General features: G+C 40.3%; 1 protein-coding gene across 1 annotated transcript in view; it reads right to left on the reverse strand.

Annotated features, from left to right (window-relative positions):
- The window catches only part of BRAF (B-Raf proto-oncogene, serine/threonine kinase), a 91,178-nt gene that overhangs the window by 53,471 nt on the left and 22,143 nt on the right, over nt 1-15,564 (reverse strand). Inside the window, exon 3 of the mRNA XM_068402387.1 lies at nt 9,367-9,630. Within this exon, the coding sequence (XP_068258488.1) occupies nt 9,367-9,630 (264 nt within the window). The remainder of the gene's footprint in view (nt 1-9,366; nt 9,631-15,564) is intronic.

Raw genomic sequence — 15,564 nt, forward strand, 5'->3', positions numbered from 1 at the left:
TAAAAAAAGTCTTCCATAGTTAAATTTTTTCCCAACGAAATCTGATAACTTAGTCTCTAACCTGATTTTGCCTTTCAGCAATAGAATAGGTAGGCCAGTAGCTCTCCCAGATGATTCAAGTATTCAAAAAGAAAAAAAAAGTATCAAGTGACATTTACTTGAAAGTAAACAACCATTTACTGCATTCTACCAGTCTGTTCATATGATGCACAGAATTCCAAAGCATTCACGTACATTCAGCAAGCACCCATTGGCATAGGCTACAAATAAACTCAATTTCTGCTGCACGTTTGCTATGGCATGGAAATTTTTAATTGTTTTTGATTAGAAAAACCTAATCATGTTAAACCAGGTGTGTAACTTAAAGCAAGAAACTAGTTTATTCAGCTGCCTGAACATCTTGTCTCTGAATTTTCCTTATACTCGACAGGTGAAACTGGTAGGACTGCTTGAATGTCTATAGAAATCCAGTGCTTACTACTCAGTAAGCTTGAGGCACAAACTCACAGCATAAACAGCAGAAAGCAAGATGCAAATCTTAAGTCAAAAGAAATGCATCAAGTACCAGATTTAAAAACCGAACATTTGAAGGATCCCAGTTGTGCATGCATGATGAATTAATTTATACTAAGAATTTAGGTAGGGTAAAAATATCTGATTCTTCCAGTCCTCATGATTGCAAAGAAGACCACATGATTGCTTGTCTAATTAAAAGGCAGATGTACTAATTAACCAAGGTGCAACAAGAGTGAGAAACCTAAAATAAGAGTTGTCCCCATGCACAGCATTCACAATCCTGTTTAGTTTCTGTAAGTCTTAAAAATACAAATCCTCCGTTTTAACAACTCAGTCTCACATTTGCATTTTGAGAACTTTCTAATACATATTCAGCTTCTAGAACATCTCCCTTATGAGGAGAGGCTGAGGGAGCTGGGTCTCCTTAGCTTGGAGAAGAGGAGACTGAGGGGTGACCTCATTAATGTTTATAAATATGTAACGGGCAAGTGTCAAGAGGATGGAGCCAGGCTCTTCTCAGTGACATCCATTGACAGGACAAGGGGCAATGGGTACAAGCTGGAACACAGGAGGTTCCACATAAATATGAGGAAAAACTTCTTTACGGTGAGGGTAACTGAACACTGGAACAGGCTGCCCAGAGAGGTTGTGGAGTCTCCTTCTCTGGAGACATTCAAAACCTGCCTGGACGCGTTCCTGTGTGATATGGTCTAGGTAATCCTGCTCCGGCAGGGGGATTGGACTAGATGATCTTTCGAGGTCCCTTCCAATCCCTAACATTCTGTGATTCTGTGATATATACCCATGACACTTATATGAAGCATACCAACACATAATGAATTGGAAAAGAACTTTACTGGCCCAAATTTATGCTGAGTTTTTACACATATCACCTCTAATTACTCTTAAAAAAATAAAGTAAAACAAAGAACAACCAAAAACCACACAATCTTCTATAGTTGAACATAGAAAAAAGGGAAACGTTTTTACCAAAGTATTACTTTTGGCTTAGAAGCTGCCATAGGAAGTTTTTAGACCTCATGGTGGGTGAAAACGCATAATAATTTGATTCTATCCAGAATGTGCAGAGAGTTGACATACTTGGAGGCTGCTAAACTTTCACAAAGCAGTAACAGCATCTGCTGCTCTTCCCCCACCTTGCCCACTCCTAGTTTCATTGTCACTACTCAGACCACTATGGACAGAAATGAAATTCGAAACTACCAAATCCACTCCTTGTTCATGCTCACAAAAAGAAAGGAGGTGCTGGAGCTGTGAGAAAGGAACCCCTATAAGCTCACTGAGCACAGCAGCAGAGTCTCCTTAACACCATTACAACAACTCCACCCAGAAGGTCAAAGGACATGAAGCAAACATCTCCTCTGGAAGCTAGCAGTGTGTGGCAGACAGCAACAGGCTATATATAGATGAAGAGCAAGAACCACCATCACCTGATGCTTTTCAACTGCCCATCATTTCTTACACCTAAACACCAACTTTTTCTAACTTTCCATGCTCCAGCATACCAGCATTCAAGACTGCTCATTTGCTTTCAGACTGTTTCTTTCCATACTCTAAGTACTTGGCTGGAAGAGATTTCTTGTGTAATCAGAATCATTCAGGGCTGCTAATATAAGCAAGTTATATGATCTTGTTCATAAAGTACTTGAGCTAGAAGCCCCTCCCCTCCATTCTCTTCTTTCCTACTAGACTTCACTACACTATCAGAAACCTTTGAATATTTTTCCTAAGTTATGACTAGTTTTAGCCATTTGTTGTTGTTCCAGGCATTGTATTAAACGGCTTTTCTCAGAAGCCTTTATTTCCTCCAGTATAAAGTATAGAGAGCTAGCATGTGGCAGATTCAAAGACCAACATGGACTATGATTACTCACACCACATATATTCATGCCCGTGGAATTCCTTACCACAAGACACAAACTTCTAGTATCCATAGTACGGGTTTAATGGAGACTGGATGGAGGGTTACCACATATAAAACACTTAAAACTCATAAAATTCCTGAGTGACAAATAGCTTAAAATTGGAAGTCACCTTCGCGAAAATATCATACATGCCTGCCTCATTCTTGTACTCTTTCACTGCAACAAAGATACACTCCAGATACGTCCATAAAATATTTATTCCGTCCAAGGTCTCAGAACACTTTTCTGCAAGGGACCAGCCACAACTAATGTGCCACAGGAAACCTGTCTAAAAAGTCTTGCTAATGTCTTCAGTTCTACAGTATCCAAGCAATCTAATAGGTGAAATTCCTAAATAATCTGAACCATGTTGTCAGCTTTTACAGAGGAAGGCAAAAATTGCAATTGGGAATGTTTGTTTTTTTTTTTTTCCTTAACCCAAGCCTATCAGTTTAAAATTGGCAGTCCCAAAGACATGCAAAAGATACTTTACCCAGGTGCTCAAAAAAACCCACCCCACCTCCCAAAACCTCAAAGAAAAAAAACCCACACAACTAGATGCAATCCCCAAAAATGCTTAAATCTTTTCCTATATGCAAATACCATATTCCTGTAATCTTTACACTCATAGAAAGCGGTTTATGCTCATTGCCTGGAACTCCTCCTCTTCAGTTCATTTTAAACTTTTTCACTATCTTCTGCCTCTTACATTAAACTGAACTTATGCTATTGAGATCCTTTACGACTTCTTCCCATACCTCTGGATCAGTTGTTAATCCTCATTCTCCTTCACAGAATCACAGAATGTTAGGGATTGGAAGGGACCTCAAAAGATCATCTAGTCCAATCCCCCTGCTGGAGCAGGATTACATAGATCATATCACACAGGAACGCGTCCAGGCGGGTTTTGAATGTCTCCAGACATGTTTTTCCCTAAATTCTCCCACTCACAGTTTGAATAAGCCTCATCAATTTGTTCTTCAAAACAACTGACGATCTCAGGTAGACTTTTACCATCTTGCACTCTTATTTCAACATCCTCCTCTCTGGCCTAGAACAAAAGAAAACCAGACCCACCCGCACAGACTTATCCTGCTCACATCTATGGAGAGTGCTTCTCCAAAGTACGTTTAACTTGCCAGTTGAACCATGCCACTGAGGAAAGAGGAAGTATATGTATTTCAGACATTTATCTCTCTGCATCATAGGGGATAAATATTTTTCTCTCCCTGAGAACAGCAAACAATCTGTTGCTTTTTCTAGGAGGTTGTTCAGAGAAGGAAACTTCATCCCTTCCTAGGCTGACGACAGAGGAAAACAATCTTCTGTTTCTGACACTACTTATTCATTGATTCCCCTCCAACGAACCAAGCCAGCCACTTGGTTTTGCTTTCAAAAAAGTTACGTTCTAACTCTGCTGTGTTGCCAACTGAATCAAGATGCTGACTTCAACTGCTAACTGATCAGCAGCAGTAGGTTCCACCACATACTGGCTAGGCTTTCAGGGAAGCACCTTCATACCTTTTCCTGCATTAGGAAACATTTTGTCCAATACTGCCCTATCATGACATTTACAAAGAAGCTCAACATCAGCTACACTACCTATGCACCACAATCACTTACACTGATCAATATGGTCTCATTTCTTTGTACTCCATCAGTTTCCTCACATTAAATTTCTAATTGGAGCCAACTCAAACAGATGTATTTGCTTGATCCTACACACAAACAATACTACTAATAAACAAAAAACGTAGTCAACTCTCAAGTAACAAGGCCTTTGCTCGTCAAAAATGTAAGCATCTCCCCCTCTCTCCATTTCCTGCATTTTTAACAGCTCTAAACAAATAGCAGAAGGCTGTTGTAGTACTTGGAACTGCTTCAGAGTATGATCAAAGATAAATAAGGAGGCTGGTTCTCCATTACCAACTTAATTCCAGTCTCTTTAAATTCAGTCAGTTTAAGAACGGTCATTGCATTCCCAGAAAAAAAATAAACAAAGACACCCTAGTATCTGACAAGATTTCTCCCCTCCTGAAGTGGGTCTGTGGTGGAAGGTAGAGAGACTGAAAATACTATTGTGATATTTGAAAATATTTATTTCAGAAGTAGATATTAATTGAAAACAGTTAAGGTTAGGGTGGGGGGAAGCTTGTTGCAATGCTGCAACTTTAACAGCATTTCTCCTCTCCCAGCTACACGCTTGGTTGTAGGACACATTTTATCCTTACTTTAACAGCCATATGGAATGGGGACAGGCGGGGGGAAGTCCTAATGGCAGGTACCACGTATTTTCACAAGGAATCTCCTTCCTGCTTCAACCCATAACATCAGAAGCTATCCTGTATACCTGAAAACCCTAAACACCACCGCCCAGAGAGTGGTGGTGAATGGGGCAAAGTCCAACTGGCGGCCGGTCACTAGTGGTGTTCCCCAGGGCTCAGTTCTGGGGCTTGTGCTGTTCAATATCTTTATAGATGATCTAGATGTAGGGATTGAGTGCACCCTCAGCAAATTTGCAGATGACACCAAGCTGGGTGGGAGTGTCGATCTGCTGGAGGGTAGGAAGGCCCTACAGAGGGATCTGGACAGGTTAGATAGATGGGCCGAGACCAACGGCATGAGGTTCAACAAGAACAAGTGCCGGGTCTTACACTTCGGCCACAACAACCCCATGCAGCTCTACAGGCTGGGGGAAGAGTGGTTAGAAAGCGGCCCGGTGGAAAGAGACCTGGGGGTGCTGATCGACAGCTGGCTAAACATGAGCCAGCAGTGTGCCCAGATGGCCAAGAAGGCCAATGGCATCCTGGCCTCTATTAAGAATAGTGTAGCCAGCCGGTCTAGGGAAGTGATCGTCCCTCTGTACTCAGCACTGGTGAGGCCGCACCTTGAGTACTGTGTCCAGTTCTGGGCCCCGCACTTCAAGAAAGATGTTGAGGTGTTGGAGCGAGTCCAGAGGAGGGCGACCAAGCTGGTGAAGGGTCTGGAGGGTCTGACCTACGAGGAACGGCTGAGGGAGCTGGGGTTGTTTAGCCTGGAGAAGAGGAGGCTCGGAGGTGCCCTTATTGCAGTCTACAACTACCTGAAGGGAGGTTGTAGTGAAGTGGGAGTTGGCCTCTTCTCCCGGGCAACTAGTGATAGGACAAGAGGACACAGCCTCAAGCTTCACCAGGGGAGGTTCAGGTTGGACATTAGGAGGAATTTCTTTTCAGAAAGGGTTATTAGACTTTGGAATGGGCTGCCCAGGGAGGTGGTGGAGTCACCATCTCTGGGTGTGTTTAAGAAAAGACTGGACATGGCACTTAGTGCCATGGTCTAGTTGACAGGGTGGTGTAAGGGCAACGGTTGGACTCGATGATCCCTGAGGTCTCTTTCAACCTGGTTGATTCTGTGATTCTGTGTACTATCACAGCTACATAAGCAAATGGCTCAGTTAATGGGCACAAGTGAGACATGACAGGTCTGTTTTTAAAGCCAGAGATTAGGACGGAAGACTAAGATGTGTGCAACACTTCTCTATCCATTGAGAGAATGAAGGAAGTCTACTACAGCAAGTAATCTCCGTGTTCACTGAAAACTGCTGGCTGCTTTTTAGGCTAGTAGCCTATCATCTGACTACTGACAGTTAAGACTGCACTGTAAGCTGCAATTCCTTCTGAACTGGGTTTGCTTCTGGGATTTCCTTGGTTTTCAACAGACCACATGTAGGATCGATAAATGCTGAAAACAGAGTAACTACATTACGAGTCGCCACACAAGAAATTCCTGACTTTCTCAATAAAATGAGCACTGTTTCAAGTTTCAGAGAAATGAACTTCAGCCCCAAGGGCAATAACCCCAATACTCAAGAGTTCCTATAAGCACCATTTCCCAGCTCTGAAAGAGATAATTTACTAGGTCTATTAAAAAAAAAGCTTCAACTTAGTAATGCAACTAGATCCAAGCAGTGTGTAAAACTGAAGTAAAAAAAAGGCAGCTTTCTCCCTGAGCCAAATCCGAACCATTAATTTGCAGTATCGCTGACCAGACCTGAGTATATATTTCCAATTGCAACCAAAACCAGGTATCTCATAGCAGACTGGAGCTGACCTCCACCTCACTATACAGCATATCAAGCTGAAACCTATCAACCCGAGCTTCCAGCCAGCAATCCCATACATGTAGCTCATGCCTCCCTGCACCTGCAGGCATCTGTCTGTTCCTTTATATAAGTGCATCTACAGACACACTTATACCAGATTTGAGACTAAAGGGACTTTCACCTTCCCTCCACCACCACTAGCTTGTCTCCTATTCTTTTGTCGGTACTACTTTTTTCTTTTTTTTTTAATTACCACAGCACAAGACTACAGATTTTCCTGAAGCTCTACTCAGTGTCCCACATTTAGCAAGCTGGAAACAAGCTGCAGGGCTAGATTGGTAAGGCAAATGATGTTTAGACTCCAGTAGAGAGCTGTGGACAGGAGCAAGAGCCTTTGCCTGAGTACACCCAAGTTAAACCACATCACTTCCCGCATCCAGCTTCAGTGCTAGAAAAAACTCCCATCGCCCTGCTGCCAGTCACTGAGTGCTACTGCTAAGTGCTACAATTCCCTCATCAAATGGCAGCACGTCCTCAAGCTAGAAAGTTAATTCTTAGTCAAGACATGGCAACAGACAAGCTGGCACCCTTGAACTTAATCTCTCTGGTTAAATCTGCAAGTTCCTAATGAGCATAACTGACACCACAGAATCACAACATTCACCAAAACCCCAAAGCCTAGGGATAAAAGTAAGAAGAAAGTCTTTGTCCAGGAAAGCAGTCTCACATACGTGTTTGAGCGTACCAAGCTGATCTGTTACTTAAGAACTTAAAGGTGCATTGGTTGAAGACAACCTGTTTTACTTTGATTAGAATGGACCAGCAACATGCACAAAACCATGCCTCAGATGAGGCAAGACAGTTCTGTACAGGCCCAAAGTTGTATCACCTGGTTCACACCGAAATTCAGTTGCCTCTTTTTCCTATTTTTTCCTAACTTCTAATCACATTTGCATATTCAGAAATAACTTAAACTTGGTGAAACAGACACATTTGAGCATCAAAAAAAATTCATTCTTGCCTACAAGTTTGACGTAGCATATTTTATAATTATAAACTATTTATATAAAATTATTCCTTCAAAAGCAAAATAGAGCTCAGACTTGAGAAAAGCCTTACCACACCTCTGGTAAAAGGATTAAGGAGGAAGTGAAAAACAGGAGAGGGAAAGGAGCAGAAGAGAAATATTGCAGATGAGGAGAAAAGAACAAGAATAGAAATATACTATATGGCTTAGAGAAGAGGACGAGATAACACATAGGAAAGACAGAAAAGGAAATGCACAGAACAATGCAGGTAGAGATACACTGTGACCTATTGAAGGAAAGAAACAAAAACCACTTGTGGGACAGCCCCATCACAGCAACTGCAGCTACAATAGCCAGAAAGAGTGGGACAGAATACAGGAAGAAGAAATCAGAGTCTCTCCAAAATCCCGTACCTTCTCTCCAAATTTCACAATGTGGGTAGTCCTATGTGCCCAGCCATACCTCACAGGCAGACAACAAAATCACTTTGCTTAACACTATACATCTGCACAGTGGTCATAGTTTACATTAAACCTTCATTCTCTAGGTCGAAAACCAAATACTACTTTCAATCTCTAGCAATATCTTCAAGAATTAAGCAATATTGAAAAAAAAAAAAAACACCTGATGAAAACAACTGCCTTTTAATCCATTGTTCCCATTATAGGTCTTATGATCTCTTTTGTTCAGTGGGGCAGGAGAAGGAAGGAATGGAAGGAAAGCGGCAGGGGAAGGGAGAGGACATGTTGCCAATGCCTAGCGCTACTCAGTTTATGTTTTCCTCTCTTTGCCAGCAACTCGATTTTCACAGGCAGTCACAGTGCAGGGACAGCCAATACCAGACCAACTGCTACAAAAAGCACTGGTTTCACATGGACACTGGCTGTGCTATCCATTCATTTCCCACTTTTTCTGGAACCACAGCTCCCCTTCCAAGTGAGGAGTATGCACTGTCTTGCAAAACAGACCCTAGATTATGGCTTGTCAGTAATTTAATGTATCACTGTTTGCAGTGTATTATTCTAAAGCACAAATCAAGGCTCTTCAGTTGGCAGCTCGTAACTGATAAAAAAATCCCGCCTATAATGGACAATTAAATAGCCAGCAAAGACTCAACTCTTCTTCCATGACTCCAGGAATCACTGTAACTTTGTCAAAACTGATAAACACTAGTTTTTGAGCAGTTTGCAGGCAACACATCTTGCCCCTCCTAATAGCAACTATGTCCCTCCCCTAGCCAGTTCTCTACACGGGGCCTGATAGCATCAGGGTCCCAACATGAAACACTCACCACAGTGAGTGGGAAGGAAAAAAAAAAAACCCCAAGCGATTCTGCACAGCCCTCCTCAGCTGCAGGAGGCTGGTACTTGCTCTAAAGCATTCACTGATGCTAGTAACTTTCACAACATGGAAAACACACACTTCCTCCAATCTTGCCCTGTTAAACTAATCAATAATTTTGTATAATGTAAGAAACAGAGCTTCCTGCCCCCTCTTAACCACTGTAAAATGGTAGATTACTATTTATCCAAGAAAGCTGATTTAAGAAAAATATTTCTTGAGGTATCTTCCTTGTTATAAAACTCCCGAAAGTTTTCTATTCTGTATTATTGCTATAATGGCGATCTCTCTGTTAATTCTGTAGAAAATACTCAACATGTTGACACAACTGAGTGCGGCAGAGGCCAAACAGTGATTGTGCCACCTCTTTGACCTCCACACAGGTAATTTTTTTCAGCTCCTAAATTAACTTCTGCACACAGAGGGAGAGCGATACAGCAAATATTGAGGTTACAAGTATGTGAAACTGACTCACCACAGTCCTTTGCTTATTGGGCAGGAAGACTCTAACAATAGGCTTCTGTGGAGACTTAGGGTTATTCCGTGACATATCGGCAGGGTTTTGATAAACCGAAAGGGATGAAGGTGCTACAGAGAGGCTAGAGGAGGAAGATGATGCCACTGTGTCTGTTGAAGCCGAACTGGAGACAGAGAAATCCGTTCCGTTCCCCATGGATTCCAGTAACTGCTGTTCTCTCTGCTGTAGAGCATCTAGTTTGCTGGTGTACTCTTCATAGGCCTGTGAAGGAAGAGCAGCTGTTTTAATGATGTAGCAGCCTCAGACAAAAAACAGAAATCTAAATTCAGAATGAACACAAAACAAAACACATTCTAAACTAATGCAAATTTCCCAGGAATGTAAACAAAATGGTCTGGTCAAGTTTTTCAGTAGGACACAAGGAAAATATGTTTTTCAATTCATTACGTTAAATCTTCTGAACCAACAACTAATTTTTAAAATAATTTAAATGGGTAAGTGGATAAAAGAAACAATAAGTCACAGTTTCAAAGCACTTGCACTAAATAGTCTAATTCAAAACTACTTTAGAGAGGACAGCAATCTGTAACAAATGTTGTCAGCTGCATTGCCGAATTACTGTGCTATAGCTAAATTTATTATTCTGTTGGAATGACAGCTAAATACATCTAATGCAATAATTAAGAGAACACCGAAATCTGCTTTTTACCATCTGTATCTCACAGCTCACCGAGCTCATTGTTCACCATCCTCCATCTCTGGCACTATCATTTCATACCAGATAGTACAAAAAACTTTATCTCCGTTACAACACAACTAAGTTTGCCCTGTTACAAAGTCATCCAAAAACACGTAAAAGTGATCCTTTGAAATAATTTTTTAACATCTGTATGAGATTAATTTGATTTTCCAGCAAGTTGATGTAAAACCTGATTACGCAGTGACCAAGTTTCTTAAACAAAGAATTCAGTAACATTAAATCTGCCCATTAAGTTTTTATTAAATGTAGCCAAGTTACACATTATTGCCAAGCTTTGTAATACAAATATGTAATCAGTATATATTTTTGTTTAAAGTTTGTTTCCATCAACTTTGTCTTCGTAACAAGAAAATTTTGATCGGTATCCAAGTATCAGAATTATTTCTTCAGCATATAAATTAGTGCAGAGTATCTATGTTCAAAAATCTGGATCAGTTAAGGAATATGTGTTTCATGCTACATAAGCATGTCAGTGTTAACCAAGGACATGTTAGATCTTTACAGACAAGAAGAAACAAAAGATCTTACAAACCTAACATGTAAGCAGTAGGGAACAGAATTTTCTACTTAGCTCTTCAGCAAGACCAAGATCTATGCCAAGCTGCATAAATTTTCAGTGCCACAAAGGACATTTATGTTAGGGAAAGATACTTTTCATTTCAATTTGCTTTCCTCAAGTTTTCTGTACATAACATGTTGCTAACTAAAGTTATAGGAGAAAAAAACATTAAAGTTAAGAGAAAAAATAACCAGCATTCAGTAGTGCTGCCACAAATACTACATTTTACTACGAATTTATTTCTCCAGGTGGTATGTGCAGGTTCACCTAACCCAGGCTGGTTTTGTCGAATGAAGTGCCCCTCCCTTCTTATGAAGGTTTAGCATCGCCCAGGATGGACCTATGTTCAAAATTTGTGTCATCATCCCCACAGGGTTAAAGCAAAGAGAATGACAATTTGACAGCGAGGACTAAGAAAGAAAAAGCATTTTAACAAATGGTGGTGAACATCACAATTTCAAAATCTAAATTTTATGGGTTCCATTTTTAGCAAATGGCTACAAATTGCAGGAAACTGAGAAATACTTTCTATTTCTTTTAAAAACTGAAGATGTCTAGCATTTCACAAATAGACCCCAAACTTGGAGACTTAAAACCAAAACATTTTGACTCTAGCCCAATTCTACTGTCAAAGTAAATTGAAAGGTTACCCAATCATAAATAATGGCATTTTTTGGCTGTACAGTAACACAAGTGTCTCTCTCCTACTTCCAGGATCAACTTTTCATGTAAATTCCACTAAAAGCTCCATGTGTTATTTTCAGTAAACAAAAATTAAGAATCATAAGCTGTTACCATTTCACCAATACTTTTCTAAATACTTACTTCCTTTTCTCATGAACATTGCAAAATGTTATTTGAACACATGCAACATTACATTGCTTCCGGATACTTTCAGGCTTAGTTCCTTCACAAAATTACACACATATTTCAAAATACTCAATCCTACGATGTTTACACTGGCAGCTTAATCTATCACTAATGCAAACTCAAAGTCAAACGATTTATCTTAAGAGAATAAACAATAAGCATGGAAAGCTGGGATCTGCTGCTGGCTTTGGGTTCTATACCATTAAATTCTGCATGAAAAGCTCTCTATTTTCTATGGAGACAAAAGCTCTCAAGTATTATACTGTTACTCAGTGTCACAGCAGAAGATCCCGTAACAAAACATAATGGAACTAGAAATGCATCAGTAGACTTTTAAATACATTTTTCTCTTTTAAAAAAAATAAGTTCTGTTTATACAGAAGGAGCAACAGTACACGCAGCAGAAACAGAATAGCTCCAATAAAATCTCATTCTCGTAAAGATTATGTACTTTGGTGACACATTGGTTTCAGCAGATGACTAGCCCCCATAGACCTTACACAGCCAACAGCAACAGGTCAAAACATAGAATTATCCCATGTAGTTAAACTGAAAAGAGTATTACAACAGCAAAGCTGACCTATAGCAAAAAGAAAAATTATGCCACAGAGTTGGCCTATCCACAAAAGAGACCTGAAGCAGCATGGCCATATTAGCAGACAGGCATCAACAGCTACACAAACCTTCAAGTCAGTCAAGGCCCTCTGGGTCAACTACAAGGCTGATTTCTGACATTGTTTGTCAAAACCAAAAAAAATTTAAAATTAAGTTTGTACAGCATCTAGAGCATGAAGGAGATTAAGCTGAACATTCAAGAAATTCATTAAATTAAGGATTTTAAATGCATTTCAGAAGGAAAAGTTTATGAAATCCAGTCAGTTTACATATTCCCATTAAGAAGTGAGTAATGTTCTACAAGAAAACTTAAATGTTGCTTTCAGCTTGATATAGAATCACAGGAGGAAAAAAAAAAGGTTGGAAGGTATAAAATAGAATCATAGAATCACTTCAGTGGGAAAGCACCTTTAAGATCATCAAGTCCAGCCGTAAACCTAGCACTGCCAAGTCCACCACTAAACCATGCCCCTAAGCACCACATCTACACGGCTTTTAAATACCTCCAGGGATGGTGACTCCACCACTTCCCTGGGCAGCCTGTTCCAATGATTGACAACCCTTTTGGTGAAGAAATATTTCCTAATATCCAATCTAAACCTTCCCTGGCACAACTTGAGGCCGTTTCCTCTTGTCCCATCACTTGGTACCCAGGAAAAGGCATCTCTGGAAGTCATCTAGTACAAACACTTGTTTAACACAGAGCTAATTTTTAAGTTCAGTCAGGTTGCTCAGGGTCTTGCCAAAGCAAGTTTTGAAAGTCTTGAAGGATGGAGACTCCACAACCTCTGGGAAACCAGTTCTAGGGCTCAAAAACCACTCTCATAATGAAGAATTTTCTCTTTTGAAATTCACTTGATGCTGTCTGTGACGTTGACTCTTCCCCTTTTGCTGTGTACATCTGACAAGTGTCTGGCTCTGTCTTTACGTTGCAAGAGCCTGCAGATTCCTCCTTAGACTTCTCTTCTCCATGCTAAACACCACTCCAATGCAGTCACACAAGTAGTGAGTACATAGGTCCCTCTTCATGCTGGCTACATGCTTGCTAACGCAGCTCAGTCTGCAGTTTGCTGCTGTTACCGTGAGGGTGGGTTACCGACAGCTCAGCTTGCTGCTCACCAGCACTCCCCAGTACTTTTCCAGCAGAGCCACTACCCAGCCAGCCGCCTGCCTGCACCCACGGGCAGCCACCTTGTCCCAGGTGCAAGATGCTGCATTCGTCTTAGTCGTTGTGCTGCTTCTTGTCATGAGGCTTCTGTTCTTCAACTCCTCCAGCTTGTTTATTAGTTGCCAAAAAATAGACTGTCTTTAATAACATATATTATCCTCAAGAAAGTTATTTGTTTGCTGTATTGCTACAGGGCTCCCAATTTAGTGTGAATTTACAGTACTTCACAAAGTTAAAGGAAAATATATATTTGAAAAGCTGACTGTTAGATTGAAATTGGCAAACCTTGTCCTCCTATACATAATTGCATGGTTATCTAAAATAGAACAAAAAGTTAATTTTAATTACATTGCATATCAGTATATATGCATATCAGTCTCACACATGCGAGAATACTCCTTTTACTAAGTAAAATGTATACCTGGTATACATAGCCTGGTAAGCTGCCAAGTCCATCTAAAGCATTTGAAGTTGGCTTGTTTATATACAATGTATATACATGCCATAATACAAACTGCTGCTCATTCAGAAGCAACTGAGTTAAGTTACTCCTTAAATGTCACAACCTATTGACAAAATAAAAACTGACCTCAGAAGTCAACAAAATTTGCATGGTGTTACACAGATGTGCCAACAGAGTTCTGCTGACAAGATGATGACATCGAATTTTCTCAAAAATATGCGTATTTTTGTATTACGTATCATTTATATTATACTTTAAATCTGCTTTCTTGGGTCGTAACCAGGCTATACATTCTAGTAATAACATCTGAGGAAACAAAAAGCAACAAGTTAAATATTTTTTCTAAAATTAATCTGGAACAAAACCAAGAAACAAAATATGGTTTCTCCTTCTCCCTGCCCCCTACCACATCTGGTTTGAAACCCAGTCTAAACTCAAGCAGACCACCTGGTTCTACCATACTTTCTCCCTTCCTCAATCAATTTTAGATAATATCCATGCATTGCAAGACTCTTAAAAGCCTAAACGACAGTTTCCTGGTCTTTGAAACTGAGATTGTGTTTCTATTTAAAAGATGTCTGACCTTTTAGGCTGTTGATCAAATGCAAATCCCACTAAGTTAAATGGGAGCTGAAGATACAGCAACGTACGTCAGGATTTCTTCATTTAGTAAGACTCCTAAATCTGTACTTAGTCTAACTTTAGACACTCCGGTTTTGGTCCAACATATTTGACGAGCATCTGTTAGGAGTCTGGTAAAAATTAATCTGAATTTCCCCAGAGAACTGCCACGTTTCCCATCACCTGTTACCCAGAGTTACCATTTTCCTGGAATTCCACAAACAGTCTGAAACAAGCTTAGATTCAGCACTAAGATCCATTTCAGACTATATCCAACTGCTGTTGCAATAAGCATACTTAGATCAGCAAAGAGGTAATCTTCTTTAAGTAAATAATTTGACCTCCTCAGTGGATTCTTCAGATATACAGAAATAAAGAATCAAATAATCTCCTGAAATTCAACAGCTAAACTCCCCAAAATGGCAAACAGCAAGGCTTCTGAATAAAATACATTTAATAGCCCCGGAGAAGAGAAAGCTGGGCGGGGGGAAGGGGGGGGGGGGGGGGGGGGGGGGGGGGGGGGCGCGGAAATCAATCACAGTAGTTGGGGACAAACATACCTGTACCCCCATGATTCTCATTTTAAATTGCTTCCAAGAGTAGGAGTAGGAAAAAGGATGATTCCTGCAAGGCAATACTAGAAAGTTGACTGAGTTTTGAAACTTACGTTGATACCACTATCATTTTATCTATGCATTTGTATACTGTTTTATTTTGTGTGGAGTCTGAATAAAAAAAAGCAGGCAGCTTACTCTCGTCCTGTTAACTGAAGTAACCTACAGGTCCAGGATGCAACTTCACACCACCTGAAGAACTATTTACATGCGAATGGGCTAATACTGTTCAATTAAGTTCTCACAGATGAAGTGTTCGTAGGTAATATTGTACACATAACTAACAAGGCAAGGATGACACACAATACATTTTGGAAGTTTAAATAGATAAGGCCTCCCTGAACAGTCATTAAGACCACAAAGGTTAACAATTCTGATTAAGTCTTTTAAGCACAATCTCTCCTTTCTAAGTTTGAGCTGACTGCTTTTGGCCAATCTGGATCTCTACAACCCACTCCAGTTTGTAAACAGCATTTGTTGCCGATGCTAAGTTGAAATGCACAGATCTTTATTCTCCTTTCCCTA

This window comes from Nyctibius grandis, chromosome 5, assembly GCF_013368605.1.
Source record: "Nyctibius grandis isolate bNycGra1 chromosome 5, bNycGra1.pri, whole genome shotgun sequence".
Lineage (NCBI taxonomy): Eukaryota > Metazoa > Chordata > Aves > Nyctibiiformes > Nyctibiidae > Nyctibius > Nyctibius grandis.